Source organism: Elephas maximus, chromosome 6, assembly GCF_024166365.1.
Source record: "Elephas maximus indicus isolate mEleMax1 chromosome 6, mEleMax1 primary haplotype, whole genome shotgun sequence".
Taxonomy (NCBI): domain Eukaryota; kingdom Metazoa; phylum Chordata; class Mammalia; order Proboscidea; family Elephantidae; genus Elephas; species Elephas maximus.
This window is the reverse complement of record NC_064824.1, coordinates 139,984,709-140,010,916: the sequence shown is the minus strand read 5'-3', so window position 1 is coordinate 140,010,916 and position 26,208 is coordinate 139,984,709. Positions and strand designations below refer to the sequence as shown.

Here is a 26,208-nt window from a genome sequence, read left to right as displayed (position 1 = left end):
CTAAATGGAAGCAGAGTTTTTCAAAACAGATGAAGTCATTTCCACAATAGTGTTAATAGATAAGCCATTCAGAAAACCCTTATGACTCAGTCTGACTTCCTGAAGGGCACTGACAATACGGTCTCTATGCAAAAGGAAAACATACATGAGTGTCTCAGTCATCTAGTGCTGCTATAACAGAAATACCACCAGTGGGTGGCTTTAACAAAGAGAAATTTATTTCCTCACAGTAAAATAGGCTGAAAGTCTAAATTCAGGGCATGGGCTCCAAGGGAAGGCTTTCTCTCTCTGTTGGCTCTGGAGGAAGGTCCTTGTCCTCAATCTTACCCTGGTAGAGGAGCTTCTCAGGTGCAGGGATCCCAGGTTCAAAGGACGTGCTCGACTCCCAGTGCAGCTTTCCTAGTGGTATGAGGTCCCCTACTCTCTGCTTGCTTCCCTTTCCTTTTATCTCTTGTGAGATAAAAGATGGTACAGGCCACACACCAGGGAAACACCCTTTACATTGGATCAGGGATGTAACCTATGTGACAGTGTTACATCCTACCACAATCTTATTTAACCACAGGCAGAGATTATGATTTATAACACATAGGAAAACCACAAAATGGAGGAAAACCACACAATACTGGAAATCATGGCCTAACCAAGTTCACACATATTTTTTGGGTAACACAATTCAATCCATGACATTCCACCCCTTCTTGTTGTTAGGTGCTGTCAAGTTGGTTCCGACTCATGGCAGCCCTATGTACCACAGAACGAAATGGTGCCCGCCTGTGCCATGCTCACAATCATTCTTACGCTTGAGCCCACTGTTGTAGGCACTGTGTCAATCCATTTCATGAAGGGTCTTCTTCTTTTCCGCTGACTCTGTACCAAGCGTGATGTCCTTCTCCAGGGACTGATCCCTCCTGACAACATGTCCAAATTATGTAAGACACAGTCTCGCCATCCTTGCTTCTAAAGAGCATTCTGGCTGTACTTCTTCTAAGACAGATTTGTTCGTTCTTTTGGCAGTCCATGGTATATTTGCTATTCTTCTCCAACACCATAATTCAAAAGTGTCAATTCTTCTTCGATCTTCCTTGTTCATTGTCCAGCTTTCACATGCTTATGATGCAACTGAAAATACCATGGCTTGGGTCAGGCGCACCTTAGTCTTCCAGGCGACATCTTTGTTTTCCAACACTTTGAAGAGATCCTTTGTAGCAGATTTGCCCAATGGAATGCATCTTATTTCTTGACTGCTGCTTCCATGGGTGTTGGCTCTGGATCCAAAAAACCAAAAAACCCACTGCCACCGAGTCAATTACTGACTCATAGAGATCCTACTGGACAGAGTAGAACTGTCCCATAGAGTTTCCAAGGAGCGCCTGGTGGATCTGAACTGCTGACTTTTTGGTTAGCAGCCGTAGCTCTTAACCACTGCGTCACCAGGGTTTCCATTGTGGATCCAAGTAAAATGAAATCCTTGACAACTTCAATCTTTTTCTCTGTTTATCATGATATGGCTTATTGGACCAGTTGTGAGGATTTTTGTTTTCTTTATGTTAAGGTGTACTCCTTACTAAAGGCTTTCATCTTTGATCTTCATCAGCAAGTGCTTCAAGTCCTTTTCACTTTCAGAAAGAAAGGTTGTGTCATCTGCATAACGCAGGCTGTTAATGCGTCTTTCTCTAATCCTGATGCCCCATTCTTCATATAGTCCAGCTTCTTGGATTATTTGCTCAGAATAGAGATTCACTGGGTATGGTGAAAGGATACAACCCTGATGCACACCTCTCCTGACTTTAAGCCATGCAGTATCCCCTTTTTCTGTTCAAATGACTGCCTCTTGATCTATGTACAGGGTCCTCATCAGCACAATTAAGTGTTCTGGAATTCCACCCCTTGGTCCCCACCCAAATCACATCCTTGCCATATGCAAAACATATTCACCCCATCATATCATAGCAAGTCTTAACTCCAAGTCCAAAATCCAAAAATTCTTCTTTGTCTGTAAAATCTAGAATACAGGTTATCTGCTTTCAAAGTACAATGGCAGAACAGGCACAAGCTAGACATTTTCATTACAAATGGAAGAAACCGAAGGAAAAGAAGGAATAACAGGCACCAAGCAAGTCAGCAGAACACATTACATTAGCCCTCAAGGCTTGAAAATAATCCTCTGTTCTCTGAGACTATTTATACAATGGCCCTGCCCTCCAGACTCTAGGTATTGGCAGAATTCTCTGGATTCCTCGGCCCTGGGCTTCAACTCCACCTTCCAGGCCCACTGGGACAGCAACTCTGCTCCCTTGCCTTTAGGCGCACCATTCTCCTAGTCCCTCTGAGTGCCGGCTCCACCGTTAGAAACACCAGAGGCTGTGGCTCTACCCTTAGAAACCCTAGAGTTCCTGGCCATACCTTTTAAGACTGAGGCAGCTTGGCTTCCCGTGTGCCTTGCCTCTTCAGCTTCTGTTTCCTGTGGCCTCTCAGCCCTCGGGCCTCACGCCTGCATCTGCCCTGCTAAGGAAAGTGTTCCAAAGCTATGTAGCTCCACTGATAAATGGCTGGAGGCACCCCACTCCATCAGGAAGGCTCCTGCACACAGGCACTCAGCTCTCTTGCTCCATGGGTCTGCTCAAGCGCTGTCTAGCACTTGTCTCCTGGTTCTGCTGCTGCCAGTTTGCTGCTGCCGCTGGTCCTCAGCCGCTGTTTCTTACCATCTGTACCTTGTCTGGTGCTAACAGCTCTCCTCACTTTCCTCTGAGTCTTCTACCATTGTTTCAAAGCCATTTCCACATTTTAGGTATCTGTTAAAGCAGCACCCCACTCTCTTGGTAACAAATTCTGTCTTAGTCACCTAGTGCTGCCATAACAGAAATACCTCAAGCGGATGGCTTTAACAAAGAGAAATTTATTTCCTCACAGTAAAGTACGCTAAAAGTCCAAATTTAGGGTGTCGACTCCAGGGGAAGGCTCTCTCTCTCTCAGCTCTGGAGGAAGGTCCTTGTCCTCAATCTTCCCCTGGTCGAGGAGTTTCTCAAGTGCAGGGACCCTGGGTCCAAAGGACATACTCTGCTCCCGATGCTGCTTTCTTGGCGGTATGAGGTCCCCAACTCTCTGCTTGCTTCCTTTGTTCTTTTATTTCTTGTAAGATAAAACGTGGTGCACGCCACACCCCAGGGAAGCTCCCTTTACACTGGATCAGGGATGTGACCTGAGCAAGGGTGTTACATCCTACCCTAACCCTCTTTAACCACAGGCAGGCATTAGTATTTATAACACTTAGGAAAATCACAAAATACTGGAGATCATGGCCTAACCAAGTTGACACATATTTTTGGGGGTACATAATCCAGTCCATGAAAATGAGCATTGCCCTTTCCCAAGTAACACATTCAGAACATGGCTTGGTTACTGAACTATATTTCTATGTAGAAAGTTTAAAACCAGTTAAAATATACTTTTAATCATTACCTGCTGACTTCTGGGTGTAGTTCAGCCAGTCTCTTCATTATCTTGGTAAAGCTACGCAGGTTCAAAGTATTTGGAGGTATGAACTGAGTAGGTGTATCAGGTAATAATTTAGTAGATTCAATCTCTTTACAATTCTTCTTGACACCCTAAATAAGCATTTTTAAAGTTTTTTAAAGTCAGTAAATAAGGATCAGTACATAGACAATCCAGCTTATTCAATTAAAATAAAATAAAATTTAAAATTATAAACAGTAAAAGTAAAATAAAAATTCCTAAGAAATTTACTTTCATTTGGGAACTATTTATTCCAAGTAGATTTACTTGAACTGTGCACAGGGCCATATATTGCAAAACATGCCAGTTATGTCCACATATAGTAGTGAATATTGTCTGATACATGCCAGAAGATGAGCCCCCCAGGTTGGAAGGCACTCAAGAGACAACTGGGGAAGAGCTGCCTCCTCAAAGTAGATTCAACCTTAATTTACATGGATGGAGTCAAGCTTTCAGGACCTTCATTTGCTGATGTGGCGCAACTCAAAATGAGAAGAAACAGCTGCAAACCTCCATTAATAATTGGAACCTGGAATGTAGGAAGTATGAATCTAGGAAAATTGGAAATTATCAAAAATGAAACGGAACACATCAACATCGATATCCTAGGCATTAGTAAGCTGAAATGGACTGGTATTGCCCTTTTTGAATCAGGCAATCATAGTCTACTATGCCGGGAAGGACATCTTAAAGAGGAATGGTGTTGCATTCATTGTCAAAAAGAACATTTCAAGATCTATTCTGAAGTACAATGCTGTCAGTGATAGGATAATATCCATATGTCTACTAGTTTTTTTTTTTTTTTTACTAGAAAGAGCAGTTAATACGACTCTTATTCAAATTTATGCACCAATCACTAAGGCCAAAGAAGGAGAAATTGAAGATTTTTATCAGCTTCTGCAGTATGAAATTGATCGAACATGCAATCGGGGTGCACTGATAATTACTGGTGATTGGAATGTGAAAGTTGGAAACAAAGAAGAAAGATCGGTAGTTGGAAAATATGGCCTTGGTTATAGAAAAAATGCCAGAGATCGAATGATAGAATTTTGTAAGACCAATGACTTCTTCATTGCAAATACCTTTTTCACCAACATAAATGGCAACTATGCACGTGGACCTCGCCAGATGGAACACAAAGGAATCAAACCAACTACACCTGTGGAAAGAGACAATGGAAAAGCTCAATATCATCAGTCAGAACAAGTCCAGGGACTGACTGTGGAATAGACCATCAACTGCTCACATGCAAGTTCAAGCTGAAACTGAAGAAAATCAGGGCAAGTGCATAAGAGCCAATGTACAACCTTGAGTATATCCCACTTGAATTTAGAGGCCATCTCAAAAATAGATTTGATGCATTGAACACTAATGACTGAAGACCAGACGAGCTGTGGAATGACAGCAAGGACATCATACATGAAGAAAGCAAGAGGTCACTGAAAAGAAAGAAAAGACCAGGGTGAATGTCAGAGGAGACTCTGAAACTCGCTCTCAAACATCGAGCAGCTAAAGCAAAAGGAAGAAATGATGAAATAAAAGAACTGAACAGAAGATTTCAAAGGGCAGCACGAGAAGATAAAGTGAAGTATTATAATGACATGTGCAAAGAGCAGAAGATAGAAAACCAAAAGAGAAGAACAGGCTCGGTGTTTCTCAAGCTGAAAGAACTGAAAAAAAAAAATTCATGCCTCGAGTTGCAATAGTGAAGGATTCCATGGGGAAAATATTTAACGATGCAGGAAGCATCAAAAGAAGATGGAAGGAATACACAGGGTCACTACACCAAGAAGAATTAGTCATGGTTCGACCATTTCAAGAGGTGGCATATGATCAGGAACTGATGGTACTGAAGGAAGAAGTCCAAGCTGCACTGAAGGTATTGGCGCAAAACAAGGCTCCAGGGATTGACGGATATCATTTGAGATGTTTCAACAAATGGATGCAGCACTGGAAGTGCTCACTCCTATGCCAGGAAATTTGGAAGACAGCTACCTGTCAAACTGACTGCAAGAGATCCACGGTTATGCCTATTTCCGAGAAAGGTGATCCAACTGAATGCGGAAATTATTGAACAATATCATTAATATCACATGCAAGCAAAATTTTGCTGCAGATCATTCAAAAACAGCTGCAGCAGTATATTGACAGGGAACTGCCAGAAATTCAGGCCGGATTCAGAAGAGGACGTGAAACCAGGGATATCATTGCTGATGTCAGATGGATCCTGGCTGAAAGCAGAGAATACCAGAAGGATGTTTATCTATGTTTTGCTGACTATGCAAAGGCACTCGACTGTGTGGATCATAACAAATTATAGATAACATTAAGAAGAATGGGAATTCCAGAACACTTAATGGTGCCCATGAGGAACCTGTGCATAGATGAAGAGGCAGTTGTTTGGACACAACAAGGGGATACTGCTTTGTTTAAAGGCAGGAAAGGTGTGCGTCGGGGTTGTATTCTTTCGCCATACCTATTGAATCTGCATGCTGAGCAAATAATCCAAGAAGCTGGAGTATAGGAAGAAGAACAGGGCATCGGGATTGGAGGAAGACTCATTAACAACCTGCGTTATGCAGATGACACAGCCTGGCTTGCTGAAAATGAGAGGACTTGAAGCACTTACTGATGAAGATCAAAGACCACAGCCTTCAGTATGGATTGCACCTCAACATAAAGAAAACAAAAATCCTCACAACTGGACCAATGAGCAACATCATGATAAACGGAGAAAAGACTGTAAGTTGTTGAGGATTTCATTTTACTCGTATCCACAATTAACAGCCATGGAAGCAGCAGTCAGGAAATCAAAACACATGTTGCACTGGGCAAATCTGCTGCAAAGGTCCTCTTTAAAGTGTTGAAAAGCAAAGATGTCACCTTGAAGACTAAGGTGTGCCTGACCCAAGCCATGGTATTTTCGGTCACATCATATGCATGTGAAAGATGGATAATGAATAAGTAAGACCAAAGAAGAATTGACGCCTTTGAATTGTGTTGGCGAAGAATACTGAATATACCATGGGCTGTCAAAACAACGAATAAATCTGTCTTGGAAGAAGTACAACCAGAATGCTCCTTAGAAACAAGGATGGCAAGGCTGTGTCTTACATACTTTGGATGTGTTGTCAGGACGGATCAGTCCCTGGAGAAAGACATCATGCTTGGTAAAGTACAGAGTTAGCGGAAAAGAGGAACACCCTCAACGAGATGGACTAAAACAGTGGCTGCAACAACTCGCTCAAGTATAAGACTGATTGTAAGGATGGTGCAGGACAGGGCAGTTTTTCGTTCTGTGGTACACAGGGTCGCTATGAGTTGGAACTGACTCAACAGCACCTAACAACAACAACAACAACAACGAATACTAGTGATGAAGTTTATAAGGCTACATCTAAGTCAGCCTTTCTCGACCAGGATTCCTCATCTGAACCACAAGACACAGAAAACAATGTAACTATTTTCTTAATTCTCCTAATTATCTCCAAAGACAGTACATAACTATAGTTCTATTGCAGATAAATAAAAAAAAATTTTTTTTTTTTTTTTTACAGACAGGTTAATTCATTACACACACTGGGTATTTTCAGCTTAGAGCATTAAGGTGTAATTTTTTCACTTACCTAACAGAGAAAGACGTGTCTAAATGGTAGTTATAAATACTCTACATCTTATTCACTATATAATGAACACAAACTATATGCCCAGAACTGTAGCACCTGCTGTGGGAAAAGCTAGTCATCTAAAATACTGCCCCCTCCACTATGGATCTTATAATCCAATTAAAGAGACAAAATAAAAAGGATAGAGTTAAGAGCTCTTAGCAAAGCAAGTAAGCTTTAAATTATATGAAATACTGTAAATCCCATAAAAGTTCAATGAAGGAAGAGTTCAGACTTCAAAGCCTGGGTGAAAAGCTCTGTCATCCCAGAATACTGTACATTTTACTTATTTTCTTACTGCTCTGTCTCCTCCACTAGAAGGTAAGCTCCATCAGAGCACACACAATTTTTGTCTCTTTTGTTCACTGTTGCTTTCCCAGTGCCTAGAACAGTGCACACAATTGGTAGGTAATAACTGTTGAATAAAAAAATAAAGGTTTGGGATACAATGATTGTGATAACTGAAACCACAGAAAAGATAAGATCTCCAAGAAAGGCCAAATAACTGGTAAAGAACAACAACAGTAACAGTTAATAGTTATTAAGTGCATTCTCTATGCCGGACACAGAATGAATAAATGTTGTGAGTCTGAGAAAAAGAAAAAGGTGACAAGAAATTGCTGGAAAGGTAAGAGAACTTGGAGTATAGTCAACAGAGATGATAATAGGAGCCTCTCTACCCAAACACTCCTACCCATAGCCCAAGGTGCCCTATTATACCATATAGCCTTCCCCTCTGCCAACTCACTCCGTGGCCACTGCCACAGCTGAGCGGACCAAGGGTGTTATCGCCTGAACTAATAAATGCAAGATCACAGGCTAAATCAGTCAGGCTCCCTATCTAAAAAACATGGAAGTGGAACACAGAGCAAATGCGTTAGCCAAAATGACAGGCGTTTTGAACGGCAGTGTTAGAGTTAAGAAGGGCCAAGGCCAAAACCAAGGTCAAACTACGAAGAGTCCTGAGCTGATAGGGAGAAACAGAAGGCAGGGGGCAGTATCTCACATGGAAGGAGTCCTGGTGGCACAACAGTTAACTGAAAGGTCTGTGCCTTGAACCCACCACCTGCTGTGCGGGAGAAGAGACCTGGCAATCTGTTCCCATAAAGATCTCAGTCTAGGAAACTTTACGGGGCAGTCCTATTCTGTCCTATAGGGTTGTTATGACTCAGACTTGACTCAGTGTTACACAACAGCAAGTGACAATGGAAATGGTAGATTAAGAAAACTTTTAGAGACTAACCTCAGATTATCAGAACAAAGGAGAGAAGCAACCAGAGAAATTGAAAAATGGATATAAACTCCTTGTTGAGAAGTCTGGCTATAAACACGGCACAAATAAGGATGGTGATGGCAAAGGAATGCAGTCAGGTGAAGACTGTCTAAGGATTACGAAGAGTTGTGCATAACTCCAAGTGGAGAGAAGGCCTGTGAGCGGAAATGGAGTGGCTGACAGTACAGAAAAGGACTGGGACGACTCCAGGGATTAGGAACGGATGGGATAAGGGCATAGCAGAGAACCTTTTACCATATTCTGAAGGGGAAAATCTAGATTTGTTTATTCAACAAACATTTATTCTTTCATTTATTTATTAAAAAGGCATTTGTTCTTCTTATACGTAGATTTGAATAATCTCAAAAAAAATCTCAGAAAAATATTTGCATATATCAGCAAACTGAATTATAAAATTTATACAGAAAGGCAGAGACCGTTGTTGTTAGGTGCCCTTGAGTCAGTTTCAACTCACAGCGACCCCATGCACAACAGAACAAAACACTGCCTGGTCCTGCGCCATCCTCACAATCGTTATGCTTGAGCCCACTGTTGCAGCCACTGTGTCAGTCCATCTCACTGAGGGTCTTCCTCTTTTCCGATGACCCTCTACCAAGCACGATGTCCTTCTCTAGGGACTGGTTCTACCTGTTAACATGTCTGAAGTATGTGAGGCGTAATCTCACCATTCTTGCTTCTAAGGAACATTCTGGTTGTACTTCTTTCAAGACAGATTTGTTCGTTCTTTTGGCAGTCCATGGTATAGTCAATATTCTTCACCAACACCACAATTCAAAGGGATCGACTCTTCTTCGGTCTTCCTTACTCATTGTCCAGCTTTCACATGCATATGAGGCGACTGAAAACACCATGGCTGGGGTCTGGTGCACCTTACCTTTCAAGGTGACATCTTTTGCAGTGGATTTGCCCAATGCAATGCATCTTTTGATTTCTTGACTGCTGCCTTCCACGGATGCTGATTGTGGATCTAAGTAAAATGAAATCCTTGACAACCTCAATCTTTTCTCTGTTTATCATGATGTGGCTCATTGGTCCAGTTGTGAGGATTTTTCTTTATGTTGAGGTGTAATCCATGCTGAAGACTGTGGTTTTTGATCTTCATCAGTAAATGCTTTAAGCCCTCTTCACTTTCAGCAAGCAAAGTTGTGTCATCTGCATAAAGCAGGTTGTTAATGTATCTTCCTCCAATTGTGATGCCCTGTTCTTTTCCGTACAGTCCACATTCTTGGATTATTTGCTCAGCATACAGGTTGAATGTTGTTTTTGTTGTTAGGTGCCATCAAGTCTGTTCTGACTCATAGCGACCCTATGTACCACACAACGAAATGCTGACTGGTCCTGTGCCATCCTTACGATTGTTGGTATGCTTGAGTGCGTTGTTGCAGGCAGTGTCAATCCATCTCGTTGAGGGTCTTCCTCTTTTCCGCTGACCCTGTACTTTACCAAGCACGATGTCCTTCTCCAGGGACTGATCCCTCCTGACAACATGTCCGAAGTATGTAAGAGGCAGTCTTACCATCATTGCTTCTAAAGAGCATTCTGTCTGTCTTCCTCATATAGTCCAGCTTCTCGGATTATTTGCTTAGCATACAGATTGAATAGGTATGGTGAAAGGATACAACCCTGAGGCACACCTTTCCTGACTTTAAACCACTCAGTAGCCCCTTGTTCTGTCCAAACAACTGCCTCTTGGTCTATGTACAGGTTCCTCATGAGCACAATTAAGTGTTCTGGAATTCCCATTCTTTGCAATGTTATCCATAATTTCTTATGATCCACACAGTTGAACGCCTTTGCATAGTCAATAAAACACAGGTAAACATTCTGATATTCTCCACTTTCAGCCAGCATTCATCTGACATCAGCAATGATATTGACTAGGATAACCGATTATGAAAAAGAACAAAAAGGACTCATTTTACCTGATTTTTTTTTTATTAACTTTTATTAAGCTTCAAGTGAACATTTACCAATCCAATCAGTCTGTCACATATAAGTTTACATATATCTTACTCCGTACTCCCACCTGCTCTTCCCCTATTGAGTCAGCCCTTTCAGTCTCTCCTTTCGTGACAATTTTGCCAGCTTCCAACCCACTCTATCCTCCCATCCCCCCTCCAGACAAGAGCTGCCAGCACATTCTCAAGTGTCCACCTGATATAATTAGCTCACTCTTCATCAGCATTTGGGGTCTGTATCCCATTGGTCTCCTGCTCCCTCAGGAGTTGTCTGTTGTGCTCCCTGACAGGGCAGACATCGATTGTGGTCGGGTAGCAACTAGTTCTTCTGGTCTCAGGATAATGTAGGTCTCTGGTTCATGTGGCCCTTTCTGTCTCTTGGGTTCTTAGTTGTCGTGTGACCTTGGTGTTCTTCCTTTGCCTTTGCTCCAGGTGGGTTGAGACCAATTGATGTATCTTAGATGGCCGCTTGTTAGCATTTAGGACCCCAGGCGCCACAATTCACAGTGGGATGCAGAATGTTTTCATAATAGAATTATTTTGTCCATTGACTTAGAAGTCCCCTCAAACCAAGTTCCCCAGACCCCAGCCCCTGCTCCGCTGACCTTTGAAGCTTTCATTTTATCCCGGAAACCTCTTTGCTTTTAGTCCAGTCCAATTAGGCTGACCTTCCTTGTATTGAGTGTTGTCTTCCCCTTCACCCAAAGCAGTTCTTATCTACTGCTTGATCAATAAATCCCTCCCCACTTTGTAACCACAAAAGTATGTGTTCTTCTCCGTTTTTTCTATTTCTCAAGATCTTATAATAGTGGTCTTATACAATATTTGTCCTTTTGCTTCTGACTCATTTCGCTCAGCATAATGCCTTCCAGATTCCTCCATGTTATGAAATGTTTCACAGATTCGTCACTGTTCTTTATCGATGCGTAGTATTCCATTGTGTGAATATACCACAATTGATTTACCCATTCATCCGTTGACGGACATCTTGGTTGCTTCCAGCTTTTTGCTATTGTAAACAGCACTGCAATAAACATGGGTGTGCATATATCTGTTTGTGTGAAGGCTCTTGTATCTCTAGGGTATATTCCGAGGAGTGGGATTTCTGGGTTGTATGGTAGCTCTATTTCTAACTGTTTAAGATAACGCCAGATGGATTTCCAAAGTGGTTGTACCATTTTACAATCCCACCAGCAGTGTATGAGAGTTCCAATCTCTCCGCAGCCTCTCCAACATTTATTATTTTGTGTTTTTTGGATTAATGCCAGTCTAGTTGGTGTGAGATGGAATCTCATCGTAGTTTTAATTTGCATTTCTCTAACGGGTAATGATCGGGAGCATTTTCTCATGTATCTGTTGGCTGCCTGAATACCTTCTTTAGTGAAATGTGTGTTCATATCCTTTGCCCAATTCTTGATTGGGTTGTTTGTCTTTTTGTGGTTGAGTTTTGACAGAATCATGTAGATTTTAGAGATCAGGCACTGGTCTGAGATGTCATAGCTGAAAATTCTTTCCCAGTCTGTAGGTGGTCTTTTTACTCTTTTGGTGAAGTCTTTAGATGAGCATAGGTGTTTGATTTTTAGGAGCTCCCAGTTATCGGGTTTCTCTTCATCATTTTTGGTAATGTTTTGTATTCTGTTTATGCCCTGTATTACGGCTCCTAGGGTTGTCCCTATTTTTTCTTCCATGATCTTTATCGTTTTAGTCTTTATGTTTAGGTCTTTGATCCACTTGGAGTTAATTTTTGTGCATGGTGTGAGGTATGGGTCCTGTTTCATTCTTTTGCAAATGGATATCCAGTTATGCCAGCACCATTTGTTAAAAAAAAGTATCTTTTCCCCAATTTACTGACACTGGTCCTTTGTCAAATATCAGCTGCTCATACGTGGATGGACTTATATCTGGGTTCTCAATTCTGTTCCATTGGTCTATGTGCCTGTTGTTGTACCAGTACCAGGCTGTTTTGACTACTGTGGCTGTATAATAGGTTCTGAAATCAGGTAGAGTGAGGCCTCCCACTTTCTTCTTCTTTTTCAGTAATGCTTTGCTTATCCGGGGCTTCTTTCCCTTCCATATGAAATTGGTGATTTGTTTCTCTATCCCCTTAAAATACGACATTGGAATTTGGATCAGAAGTGCGTTATATGTATAGATGGCTTTTGGTAGAATAGACATTTTTACTATGTTAAGTCTTCCTATCCATGAGCAAGGCATGTTTTTCCACTTAAGTGTGTCCTTTTGAATTTCTTGTAGTAGAGCTTTGTAGTTTTCTTTGTATAGGTCTTTTACATCCCTGGTAAGATTTATTCCTAAGTATTTTATCTTCTTGGGGGCTACTGTGAATGGTATTGATTTGGTTATTTCCTCTTCGGTGTTCTTTTTGTTGATGTAGAGGAATCCAAGTGATTTTTGTATGTTTATTTTATAACCTGAGACTCTGCTAAACTCTTCTATTAGTTTCAGTAGTTTTCTGGAGGATTCCTTAGGGTTTTCTGTGTATAAGATCATGTCATCTGCAAATAGTGATAACTTTACTTCCTCCTTGCCAATCCGGATACCCTTTATTTCTTTGTCTAGCCTAATTGCCCTGGCTAGGACTTCAAGTACGATGTTGAATAAGAGCGGTGATAAAGGGCATCCTTGTCTGGTTCCCGTTCTCAAGGGAAATGCTTTCAGGTTCTCTCCATTTAGAGTGATATTGGCTGTTGGCTTTGCATAGATGCCCTTTATTAGGTTGAGGAATTTTCCTTCAATTCCTATTTTGGTAAGAGTTTTTATGATAAATGGGTATTGGACTTTGTCAAATGCCTTTTCTGCATCAATTGATAAGATCATGTGGTTTTTATCTTTTGTTTTATTTATGTGATGGATTACATTAATGGTTTTTCTGATATTAAACCAACCTTGCATACCTGGTATAAATCCCACTTGATCATGGTGAATTATTTTTTTGATGTGTTGTTGGATTCTATTGGCTAGAATTTTGTTGAGGATTTTTGCATCTATGTTCATGAGGGATACAGGTCTGTAATTTTCTTTTTTTGTAATGTCTTTACCTGGTTTTGGTATCAGGGAGATGGTGGCTTCATAGAATGAGTTGGGTAGTATTCCGTCCTCTTCTATGCTTTGAAATACCTTCAGTAGTAGTGGTGTTAACTCTTCTCTGAAGGTTTGGTAGAACTCTGCAGTGAAGCCGTCCGGGCCAGGCCTTTTTTTTTGTTGGAAGTTTTTTGATTACCGTTTCAATCTCTTTTTTTGTTATGGGTCTATTTAGTTGTTCTACTTCTGAATGTGTTAGTTTAGGTAGGTAGTGTTTTTCCAGGAATTCATCCATTTCTTCTAGGTTTTCAAATTTGTTAGAGTACAATTTTTCGTAGTAATCTGAAATGATTCTTTTAATTTCATTTGGTTCTGTTGTGATGTGGTCCTTCTCGTTTCTTATTCGGGTTATTTGTTTCCTTTCCTGTTTTTCTTTAGTCAGTCTAGCCAATGGTTTATCAATTTTGTTAATTTTTTCGAAGAACCAGCTTTTGGCTTTGTTAATTCTTTCAATTGTTTTTTTGTTCTCTAATTCATTTAGTTCAGCTCTAATTTTTATTATTTGTTTTCTTCTGGTGCCTGATGGATTCTTTTGTTGCTCACTTTCTATTTGTTCAAGTTGTAGGGACAGTTCTCTGCTTTTGGCTCTTTCTTCTTTTTGTATGTGTGCATTTATCGATATAAATTGGCCTCTGAGCACTGCTTTTGCTGTGTCCCAGAGGTTTTGATAGGAAGTATTTTCAATCTCGTTGCATTCTATGAATTTCCTTATTCCCTCCTTGATGTCTTCTATAACCCAGTCTTTTTTCAGGAGGGTATTGTTCATTTTTCAAGTATTTGATTTCTTTTCCCTAGTTTTTCTGTTACTGATTTCTAGTTTTATTGCCTTGTGGTCTGAGAAGATGCTTTGTAATATTTCGATGTTTTGGATTCTGCAAAGGTTTGTTTTATGACCTAATATGTGGTCTATTCTAGAGAATGTTCCATGTGCGCTAGAAAAAAAAGTATATTTTGCAGCAGTTAGGTGGAGAGTTCTGTATAAGTCAGTGAGGTCAAGTTGGTTGATTGTTGTAAGCAGGTCTTCCATGTGTCTATCGAGCTTCTTACTGGATGTCCTGTCCTTCTCCGATAGTGGTGTGTTGAAGTCTCCTACTATAATTGTGGAGGTATCTATCTCACTTTTCAATTCTGTTAAAATTTGATTTATGTATCTCGCAGCCCTGTCATTGGGTGCATAAATATTTAATATGGTTATGTCTTCCTGATCAATTGTCCCTTTTATCGTTATATAGTGTCCTTCTTTATCCTTTGTGGTGGATTTAAGTCTAAAGTCTATTTTGTCAGAAATTAATATTGCTACTCCTCTTCTTTTTTGCTTATTGTTTGCTTGATATACTTTTTTCCATCCTTTGAGTTTTAGTTTGTTTGTGTCTCTAAGTCTAAGGTGTGTCTCTTGTAGGCAGCATATAGATGGATCGTGTTTCTTTATCCAGTCCGTGACTCTCTGTCTCTTTATTGGTGCATTTAGTCCATTTACATTCAGCGTAATTATAAATAAGTTTTTAGTGTTGTCATTTTGATGCCTTTTCATGTGTGTTGTTGGCAATTTCATTTTTCCACATACTTTTTTGTGCTGAGACGTTTTTCTTAGTAAATTGTGAGATCCTCATTTTCATAGTGTTTGACTTTATGTTAGTTGAGTCGTTACGTTTTTCTTGAGTTATGGAGTTTTTATACCTTTTTGTGGTTACCTTATTATTTATCCCTATTTTTCTAAGTAAAAACCTAACTTGTATCGTTCTATATCGCCTTGTATCACTCTCCATCTGGCAGTTCAATGCCTCTTGTATTTAGTCCCTCTTTTTGATTATTGTGATCTTTTACCTATTGACTTCCATGATTCCCTGTTATGTGTATTGTTATTTATTTATTTTTAATTAATCTTAATTTGTTTGTTTTTGTGATTTCCCTATTTGAGTTGATATCAGGACATTCTGTTTTGTGACCTTGTATTGTGCTGGTATCTGATATTATTGGTTTTCTGACCAAACAATATCGTTTAGTATTTCTTGTAGCTTTGGCTTGGTTTTTGCAAATTCTCTAAACTTATGTTTATCTGTAAATATCTTAATTTTGCCTTCATATTTCAGAGAGAGTTTTGCTGGATATACGATCCTTGGCTGGCAGTTTTTCTCCTTCAGTGCTTTGTATATGTCGTCCCATTCCCTTCTTGCCTGCATGGTTTCTGCTGAGTAGTCTGAACTTATTCTTATTGATTCTCCCTTGAAGGAAACCTTTCTTTTCTCCCTGGCTGCTTTTAAAATTTTCTCTTTATCTTTGGTTTTGGCGAGTTTGATGATAATATGTCTTGGTGTTTTTCTTTTTGGATCAGTCTGAAATGGGGTTCGATGAGCATCTTGGATAGATATCCTTTCGTCTTTCATGATGTCAGGGAAGTTTTGTGTCAGGAGTTCTTCAACTATTTTCTCTGTGTTTTTCTGTCCCCCCTCCCTGTTCTGGGACTCCAATCACCCGCAAGTTATCCTTCTTGATAGAGTCCCACATGATTCTTAGGGTTTCTTCATTTTTTTAAATTCTTTTATCTGATTTTTTTCCAGCTATGTTGGTGTTGATTCCCTGGTCCTCCAGATGTCCCAGTCTGCATTCTAATTGCTCGAGTCTGCTCCTCTGACTTCCTATTGCGTTGTCTAATTCTGTAATTTTATTGTTAATCTTTTGGATTTCTACATGCTGTCTCCCTATGGATTCTTGCAACTTATTAATTTTTCCACTATGTTCTTGAATAATCTTTTTGAGTTCTTCAACAGTTTTATCGGTGTGTTCCTTGGCTTTTTCTGCAGTTTGCCTTATTTCGTTTCTGATGTCTTGAAGCATTCTGTAAATTAGTTTTTTATATTCTGTATCTGATAATTCCAGGATTGTATCTTCATTTGGGTAAGATTTTGATTCTTTTGTTTGGAGAAGCTGTCATGGTCTGCTTCTTTATGTGGTTTGATATGGACTGCTGTCTCTGAGCCATCACTGGGAAACTAGTTTTTCCAGAAAATCCGCTGACTGGTACGCTGGCTCCAGGCTCTGAAAACAATCGCTGCCTCTCTGTATTTGTTCGTTCTCTGTCTCTAAATCTGTGTTTGTTGTTCAGAGTTCGTAGATTGTTATGTATGTGATTGATTCACTTGTTTTTCCGAGTCTTTGTTGCAAGAGGGATCCGCGGTAGCATCCACCTAGTCTGCCATCTTGGCCCCGCCTCCTCATTTTACCTGATTTTAAGACTTACTATACCAAACGAAACCAAACCTAGTGCCACTGAGTCAATTCTGACTCATAGCTACCCTATAGGACAGAGTAGAACTGCCCCATATAGTTTCCAAGGAGCACCTGGCAGATTTGAACTGCTGACCCTTTGGTTAGCACCCATAGCACTTAACCACTACGCCAGCAGGGTTTCCTTATAACCCCAGTGAGGCGGAAATGAGGATATATGAAAATAAAACAACTGCATTTTATCATTTTAAAACAACTACAAGGTTAACTGTGAAAAAAGGAATGAAGAAAGTATAATTATAACTACTTAAGGAGTAGTACTGTCCAAAAATAAAGTGACAGAAAGACTGCAAAGCACTGGCAGAGAGTCTGGTTAAAGTTACTGAACAACTTGGAGCTGTACAAGGCGGGTCACGACAGAATCAAGGACAAGAACGATTCAGAATTAATGCTCACGATTCCACGTCAAGACCGCCCATCCCGGAGTTATTTATTCTACAAGTACATATAGCAATAGGCCATGTACAATGACCATCTAAAGGATCAACCCAAAAAACTAACCTTCTGGTCGAAAGGAGAAGACTCACTGTCTGGCTCAGACTCTAGCTGCCTCGGCCTCGTTCTGGGCAATCTAGAAATGCAGGCGGCTGAGTTGGCTTCTCTGCTGGTGCTTTTTTCCACATTATTCAAACTAAGCCTGTTTCCCGTCTTGGAGGAAATTGGTGACGCGTATTCTCCAGGAGTCTTAACCAGCCGCACATTTACCGATTTCCCATTTATTTCCATTCCGTTCATTTCTTTCACAGCCATCTTTGCATCACTATTTTTTTTAAAAGCAAGAGATGCATATCTAAAATACAGAAGCCAAAAACCATAAGGTTCTCTGTTAATGACTTTATTTATTGTACTTTCGATGAAAGTTAACAGAACTAGTTTCTCATTCAACAGTTAGTACACATATTGTTTTATGACATTGGTTAACAACCCCACAACATGTCAACACTCTCTCTTTTCGACCTTAGGTTCCCTTTTACCAAGTTTCCTGTTCCCTCCCGTCTGCTGGTCCTTGCCCCATGCTGGTGTGCCCTTTTAGTCTCATTTTGTTTTATGGGCCCATCTAATCTTTGGCTGAAGGGTGAAGCTCAGGAGTGACTTTATTGCTGAGCTAAAAGGGTATCCTGGGGCCACACTCTCAAGGTTTCTCCAGTCTGTCAGGCCAGTAACTCTGGTCTTTTTCTGTGAGTTACAATTTTGTTCTACATTTTCCTCTAGCTCTGTCTGGGGCCCTCTATTGTGATCCCTGTCAGAGCAGTCAGTGGTGGTAGCTGGGAACCATCTAGCTGGGCTGGTTTCAGTCTGGCGGAGGCCATGGTAAATGTGGTCTATTAGTCCTTTGGACTAATCTTTCCCTTGTATCTTTAGTTTTCTTTATTTTCCTTTGCTCCCGAAGGGGTTGTTAGTGACTTTAAATTGCCTCAAACTTAGTCTTGTAACTAGTGGCTAAAAATATATTTTTCACAAGAATAACTGCTATTAGAAATAAAATAGTTACTCTACTTACCTTGAGATTGGGAAGGATATTTATTTAGGATAAAAAAAAAAAACAAACAAGTTAAAGATGGGAAACGAAAGACAGTAAAGTTTTATTCAGTATTTCTTGTGAATTATCTCCTGTTAATTTTATACTGAAACTTAATATTAGAAAACTCAAAAGAATTCCTAGAATAATTATTAAAAATGTCTCTGTATATAAGACAAATATAAAACAGTAGACTCCATTTCTTCTCATCACCAAACAGTGAGAAAGTACAATTTAAAAAAAGATGCTTCTTAAAAGAACAAAAATATAAGGTAAAAAAAAAAAAAGGTAAACAAGCAATAAATCAACAGAAGATGTGGCAGGAGTTGTCGGTACTAAGATCACCTTAAAGAAAGGAGGGGATGCTTCTCAGAAGAAGGAGTAAAGGTGCTTTCACTAAAAGACTTAGTTCTTAGAACAAAGTCTTACATGCACAAAAAAAAATTAAGCATTAGAAAAAAGTGTGAGAAAAAAAGATAAAAAAGAAGAAATCAGAAAACAAGAAATGCCAAATGAATCTAAGGACTAGTTCTGTGCAACAATGCAATACGGCTGATAAATCACTGAAAAGACAAAATTAAGGGGAAATGAGGTATAGCAGATGGCACAGTTAACCCAAATAAACAATGAAAAGGGGGCAATAATCCAAGATACCGAAGGAATTACATTTTTCTAGAAAACTGTGTAAGTAGTTCAGGTTTTTAGGTTTATTGCCATAGAGGTATGCTAATTATTAATTCTTTTACATTGTTAATATAGACCAAAAAAAGTTAGGAAACTTAAACAGAATTTTAACACATAATTAAGAACGTTGGACAGGAGCTAGCTAGGTATCCATTGAAAAGCACCAGCCCGAGACAATCTTAATGGGAACACAGACACCAAACCTGAAGTGTGCCTGCTTTCAAATGATGGGACTAAGAACAAATTTTTTAACTTCTTTGTATTTAATGGAGTTTTCTAAATTTCCACACAGACCCTGAGAGTATGGCCCCTGGGGCCCTTTTAACTCAGTACTAAAGTCACTCCTGAGGGTCACCCTTCAAGCAAAGATTAGACAGGCCCATAAAACAAAACAAGACTAAATGGGCACACCAGCTCAGGGGCAGGGACAAGAAGACAGGAGGGGACAGGCAAGATGGTAACGGAGAAACGAAGGTTGAGAAGGGGACAGTGTTGACATATCATGGGGTTGGCAACCGATGTCACAAAATAATATGTGTATTAACTGTTTAATGAGAAACTAATTTGCTTTGTAAATCTTCATCCAAAGTACAACAAAAAAAAAGAAAAAAAATTTTCCACAGGGAATGTATAATGGTTCAAGTAAGAAAGAAATAAAAAATTAAAAAAAAGAATTCAACAAGATAGTAAAAGAATCTTTCACACTGAGCAATAATTTCAGGATTACAACACTAATATAATGACATGCATTAACAGCACATCGACAGGCCAAATAAGAAAAAAAGCATATGGTCCTAATAGATCCCATTTAAGACAAATAAAATTCAACACCTCCTTTTGATAAACGTCAACCCCAACTACAAATAGGATCCTTTCTTAACTGGTATTTTTAAATCTGAAATCAACAGTTATCATTTTTAATGATAAAACAGATAAAGCATTTCCATTCAACTGTCCCCATTATTAGTTGATAGTTACAAAAGTTCTGGCAGTGTCACAAAACAGAAAGGAGCAGCATTTAAGCGTTGGACAGGACTATCTGTAGATGACACAGGTATCTACCTTAAAAAAAAAAAAAAAGAGCAGCAAATAAAAAGTAATTAAAATCGGAAACAAAAATAAATACAATTTTCTGAGCACCTACTACGTGCCAGGCTTTGTTCTTAGTGGCTTACATATGTTAACTCATATCAGCTCCACAACAATGCTATGAAGGTACTAGTATTATCCTCACTTCATAGGCGAAGAGCCTGAGGTACGGAAAGCTCAAGTAATCGCCCAGGTTTATTCAGCTACTGCCTGTTCGCTTAACTAATGAATGCACTTTACTGGCCCTACAAAACCGTGTGAAACAAGATAAAATACATAAAAAACAAGAAAAACCCTTTCCTATGTGCCATCAATAATCAGTTAAAAAGTACAATGAAAGAAAAATCTCATTAAGAGAGCCCCAGTGAAAGGCTGCAGCTCTGTGCTAACGCGTCTCCCTCGCCTAGGATGGGATCTCCCTGTGGCAAGGCCCTGGGCTCTCTCATCCCTGCAGCTGCTGCCTCGTACAGAACCTCTGGTACATGGCAGACACCCGGTAAAGTTCATTTCTTGAATTTAGGAAACCTTACCTGTAATTTTTTTTTTTTTTTACCTGTAATTAGTAGAAGAATCATAAATTGAAATTTCAGAAACTTGGTATTTCTGGAAAAGAGATCTTAAATCAGCCTAAAAAAAAGAAAGAAAACTTTGTTAAAGGTAGAAAGCACAGCAAAAAATGAAAACAAACAGTAGAACTGAAAATGAAGCTGAAAAAAGAAATCGTGGCATACCTCAGACACGGAAGGGCAGAGACCACCGACGTGGACCAAATACCCTTTATCTCTTCGTAAAGGTTCAGCACTCTTCATCTCTGCTTGTAGAGAAACAATACACAACAGAGGATCACCAAACCGTATTGCTATTTTTTAAGATGAAACGGGAAGCTTGTCAATCAGTTCATGTTTTTTTAAACTATCATGAAGTTTAACATCAATTTATTAGCAAATATCAGCACTAGACTGAAGGCCAGGAGCCTGGGCCTTCTATCATCTTAAAAATAAAAAGGCTGAATTTGTTGATAGTAATTTTTGATCCAAAAATGGATCAACAATACCTAGACAAAGTAATCAATTACATCACAACTAAGGAACGTGTCGTCCATTTGTCTCTGATCCAGAGAAATGCCATCTGGACTGCTGCACACACACAGGCTCCCCACTTCCTGTGCTAATGCTGGCCAGAGCTGGCAGGCTCAGAGCTCTTTATACGCATTCTTCTGCTGGGGATGCATCGCACCAAGAAAACCAGACACATAGTAATAACAGGTAGCTAGCCTGACCATGAAGCACTGGTGGCATCCTGGTTAAGAGCTCGGCTGCTAACCAAAAGGTCGGCATCGGCAGTTCAAACCACCAGTCACTCCTTGGAAACCCAACATGGCAGTTCTACGCTGTCCTACAGGGTTGCTATGAGTCGGAAGAGACTCTAAGGCACCTACAACAACAGCCTGACCACCACAGTCTTCATGGTTTGGAAAAAGGGGCACTGGTGATGCAATGCTTAAGCACTGGGTTGCTAAATGAAAGGTGGGCAGTTCAAACCCATGGGAGAAAAAAAACCTGTCTATCTGCTTCTGTAAAGAGTACAGCCTTGGAAACCCTATGGGGCAGTTCTACTCTATCCTATAGGGTCGCTGTGAGTCACAACCGACTGAGCAGCACACAACAACATAGTGTGGAAACTGCAAATGTTAGGATTACAGATAATTCCTTTCTTGTTTGGTTAAAAAAAAATTCTTAGACCGAATTTTCATGGTCTCTATTTTGAAGAGAACCTGGTCAAAAATAAAAATGAATTTACTGAGTTGAGATTCTTTTAATGCTACTATCAATACCATGGGACTGCCAGAAGAAGCAACAAGTCTATCTTGGAAGAAGTACAGCCAGAAAGCTCCTTGGAAGCGAGAATGGCAAGACTTTGTCTCACCTACTTTGGACATGTTATCAGAAGGGACCAGCCCCTGGAGGACATCATGCTTGGTAAGGTAGAGGGTCAGCAAAAAAGATGAAGACCCTCGACCAGATGGACTGATACAGTGGCTGGAACAACGGGCTTGAACACAGCAATGATTGTGAAGATGGTACAGGGCTGGGCAGTGATTTGTTCTGTTGTACACAGGGTTGCTATGAGTCAGAACTGACTCGATGGCACCTAACAACAACAACAACATCAATATCTATACTTGGCACATAGGAGGTACTCAACAAGTATCTGTTAAATTCTGGGAGTACCTTTTATGTTTTTTAGTTTTTATATAATAATGGGGAATCTGTACATTTTGCTTTTTCATTAAGTAATAAGAATATCCTAGCATTTTGTAAGTGCTTCCCATGCTTCAGGCAATATCCCAAGCACTTTTTACTAACATCTTATGCAAACCTCACAATCACCCTGAAGTAGATATTGTTATTATATCTATTCTACAGACAAAGATCCTGAGGTCTGGGAGCTGAAGTCACAAACCTAGCAAGCACCAGTGCTGGAATTAAGGCAGAGTCTTTCATCTCTAGCCAGTGACACTTGCTAATCTCTTTGGACTCCATTCTGCAGAGCAGAGAGTGAAACTATCTTCATCATTTATATTTTGACATTGAGATGAGGGGGCAGGGAGGAGCTAGACTACAGTAGAAAAGGGCAGTGGTAAGAATCAGATATTCCTTCTACCCATTACCTCACCTTTCACAGTTCAGTACAAAGTATTTATTGAACACCTCATGGACTGGACACTGTACCTGGCACTAGGGATGGGCAGCGAACAAAATATACAAAGATCCAATTTCACTGAGCTAAAATTACAATGTAGGAAGGCAGTCAGTTTATCAAATCAGCAAAATATATAGTATATGACAAGTGATACGGAGAAAAATAATGCAAGGGAAACAAAAAAGCAGTTATAATAAAACTGGATTAAAAATACCATTTAATTATTCATGTGTATTACATACATGCATAATGACATGAATAAAAGATTAGTCACTAAAATATTAATAGTAGTTACTGTAAGGTGGAGGAACTTCAGGTGATTTTCATTTCCTTATACTTTTATATTTTGTTTAAAAATCTTAATAAGCATTATTTACAAAACAAGAGTAGGGGAAAAACAGTAAAACTATTGCTACCATGAAAAATTAAAAAAACCCGCTCAAGTTTATGGGAAAAAAATAAAGGAAGGTAAGCTGGCACAAATATCCTTGATGAGAGAAGTGCAACAATAATCACAGATACCAGAAAAGAATCCCAGGACAACCACAGGTAATCACATTCTTGAAATGGACTAAATTATAAAAAGCCGATTGTTTTCATCCCTTCAGTCAAACTGATAAATGAGTACTGGCTTCCTGATGGAGATGGGAAGCTTGTCTCATTCACCAGGTGCCCATTTCCATAGGTCTGGAATGGCTGGTGAGGGCTCATGGGAAAAACGTCCTGAAGGAACACTGATGTTGGCCTGCAGTCGGAGGGAGAGAATGCTGGCTGTCCACCTGCTAACTAAATCCCAGATGTAAGCTATTAGCAGATAGTTTTCTGAAAAAGTTTTCAGCTGACTTACTCTTAAAAAAATTAACATCCAAATGATCAGTTTTCTCATTTTTTATAAAGAAAAGCCACAAACAGACATAAAATATTAAAATCACTCAGCACACCAAAATGACAAAGATAAGCACTATTTTACAAATAAGCTAGATTATGATTTCTCCTTAAATTCCTAGGAACCAACCTAGTGTAAATTTTGGATTCCTTCTGTCTTGTTCTATCTGATTCTCTTGTATTCCGGAGACATCAACTCCTGTAAGGTTCTCTTTAGCATCAAACCAGTCTTCACCTAGTTCTTCATAATTTTTGCAGTCTACGAAATTGAAAATAATTAGCTATGAATTATGTATACTGTTTAATCCTTCAAAAAGGTATCTAAAAAGTATAGATGAATCCCGAGGACAACTACTAGTTTTATGTACAAACCTAAAAATATAGATCATCAAAATGCGAACCAAGCATGAAGACTGAGAAATTTTTCAGCAGCCCTGAATAACAAGTACTTTTCAAACTGAGTAACTGGCTTCCCAGCTTTCTTTAATCAACAGTGATTCCCAGCTTAATAAAAGCCTTCATTTTCTGATTTTCAAGAAAACCCCCTTGTGATGAGTTGATTCCAACTCATAGTGACCCTACAGCACAGAGCAGAACTGCCCGATAGGGTTTCCAAGCAGCACCTGGTCGATTCAAACTGCTGACCTTTTGGCTAATGGCCATAGGTCTTAACCACTATGCCACCAAAAAGAGATTTATATTATCTTTATACAAAATAACAGTTAAAATCTTTAAGGCAATTAGGCAGTCCTGTAGCTCTTTATTTCATTAAAAGTTGAAATAAAAATCTTTTTGGAACGATCATAATCTTTTTCATAGAACACAAAACCAAAATATATAAATGCAGACTATTTACACATATACACATTAGACCCCCACTTGTCTGTCAGTTTGTCGTACTGTGGGGGCTTGTGTGTTGCTGTGATACTGGAAGCTATGCCACTGGTATTCAGATACCAGCAGGGTCACCCATGGAGGACAGTTTCAGCTGAGCTTCCAGACTAAGACAGACTAGGAAGAAGGACCCAGCAGTCTACTTCTGAAAAGCATTAGCCAGTGAAAAGCTTATGAATAGCAGCGGAACACTGTCTGATATAGTGCTGGAAGATGAGCCCCCCAGGTTGGAAGGCACTCAAAAGATGACTGGGGAAGAGCTGCCTCCTCAAAGTAGAGTCGATCTTAATGATGTGGATGGAGTAAAGCTTTTGTGACCTTCATTTGCTGATGTGGCATGACTCAAAATGAGAATAAACAGCTGCAAACATCCATTAATAATCGGAGCCTGGAATGTACAAAGTATGAATCTAGAAAAATTGGAAATCGTCAAAAATGAAATGGAACACAGAAACATCGATATCCTAGGCATTAGTGAGCTGAAATGGACTGGTATCGGCCATTTTGAATCGGACAATCATACAGTCTACTATGCTGGAAATGACAACTTGAAGAGGAATGGTGTCGCATTCATCATCAAAAAGAACATTTCGAGATCTATCCTGAAGTACAATGCTGTCAGTGATAGAATAATATCCATACACCTACAAGGAAGACGAGTTAATACGACTATTATTCAAATTTACGCATAAACCACTAGGGCCAAAGATGAAGAAATAGAAGATTTTTATCAGCTGCTGCACTCTGAAATTGATCGAACATGCAATCAAGATGCACTGATAATTATTGGAGACTGGAACGCGAAAGCTGGAAACAAAGCAGTTGGAAAATACGGCCTTGGTGATAGAAAAAATGCCTGAGATCGAATGATAGAATTTTGTAAGACCAACGACGTCTTCGTTGCAAATACCTTCTTTCACCAACATAAATGGCGACTATACACATGGACCTCGCCAGATGGAACACACAGAAATCAAATTGACTACATCTGTGGAAAGAGATGATGGAAAAGCTCAATATTATCAGTCAGAACAAGGCCAGGGGCCGACTGTGGAACAGACCATGAATTGCTCATATGCAAGTTCAAGCCGAAACTGAAGAAAATCAGAGCAAGTCCACGAGAGCCAAAATATGACCTTGAGTATATCCCAACTGAATTTAGAGACCATTTCAAGAACAGATTTGACGCATTGAACACCAGTGACCAAAGACCAGACGAGTTGTGGAATGACATCAAGGACATCATCCATGAAGAAAGCAGGAGGTCACTGAAAAGGCAGGAAAGAAAGAAAAGACCAAGACGGATGTCAGAGGAGACTCTGAAACTTGCTCTCGAATGTCGAGCAGCTAAAGCAAAAGGAAGAATTGATGAAGTAAAAGAACTCAACAGATGATTTCAAAGGGCAGTTCGAGAAGACAGGGTGTTGTAATGACATGTGCAAAGAGCTGGAGATGGAAACCCAAAAGGGAAGAATATGCTCGGTGTTTCTCAAACTGAAAGAACTGAAGAAAAAATTCAAGCCCCGACTTGCAATAGCGAAGGATTCTATGGGGGAAAATATTAAACGACACAGGAAGCATCAAAAGAAGATGGAATACACAGAGTCATTATACCAA

At 39.7% G+C, this 26,208-nt stretch overlaps 1 protein-coding gene across 1 annotated transcript in view; it reads right to left on the bottom strand.

Annotated features, from left to right (window-relative positions):
* RBM44 (RNA binding motif protein 44) overlaps nt 1–26,208 on the bottom strand; it is a 37,579-nt gene continuing 11,371 nt past the window's right edge. The window contains exons 9-14 of the mRNA XM_049888861.1: nt 23,828–23,956; nt 20,841–20,920; nt 20,663–20,736; nt 17,319–17,607; nt 3,463–3,608; nt 1–124 (exon numbers count right to left, since the gene is read on the bottom strand). Coding sequence (XP_049744818.1) covers nt 1–124; nt 3,463–3,608; nt 17,319–17,607; nt 20,663–20,736; nt 20,841–20,920; nt 23,828–23,956 — 842 coding nt within the window. The remainder of the gene's footprint in view (nt 125–3,462; nt 3,609–17,318; nt 17,608–20,662; nt 20,737–20,840; nt 20,921–23,827; nt 23,957–26,208) is intronic.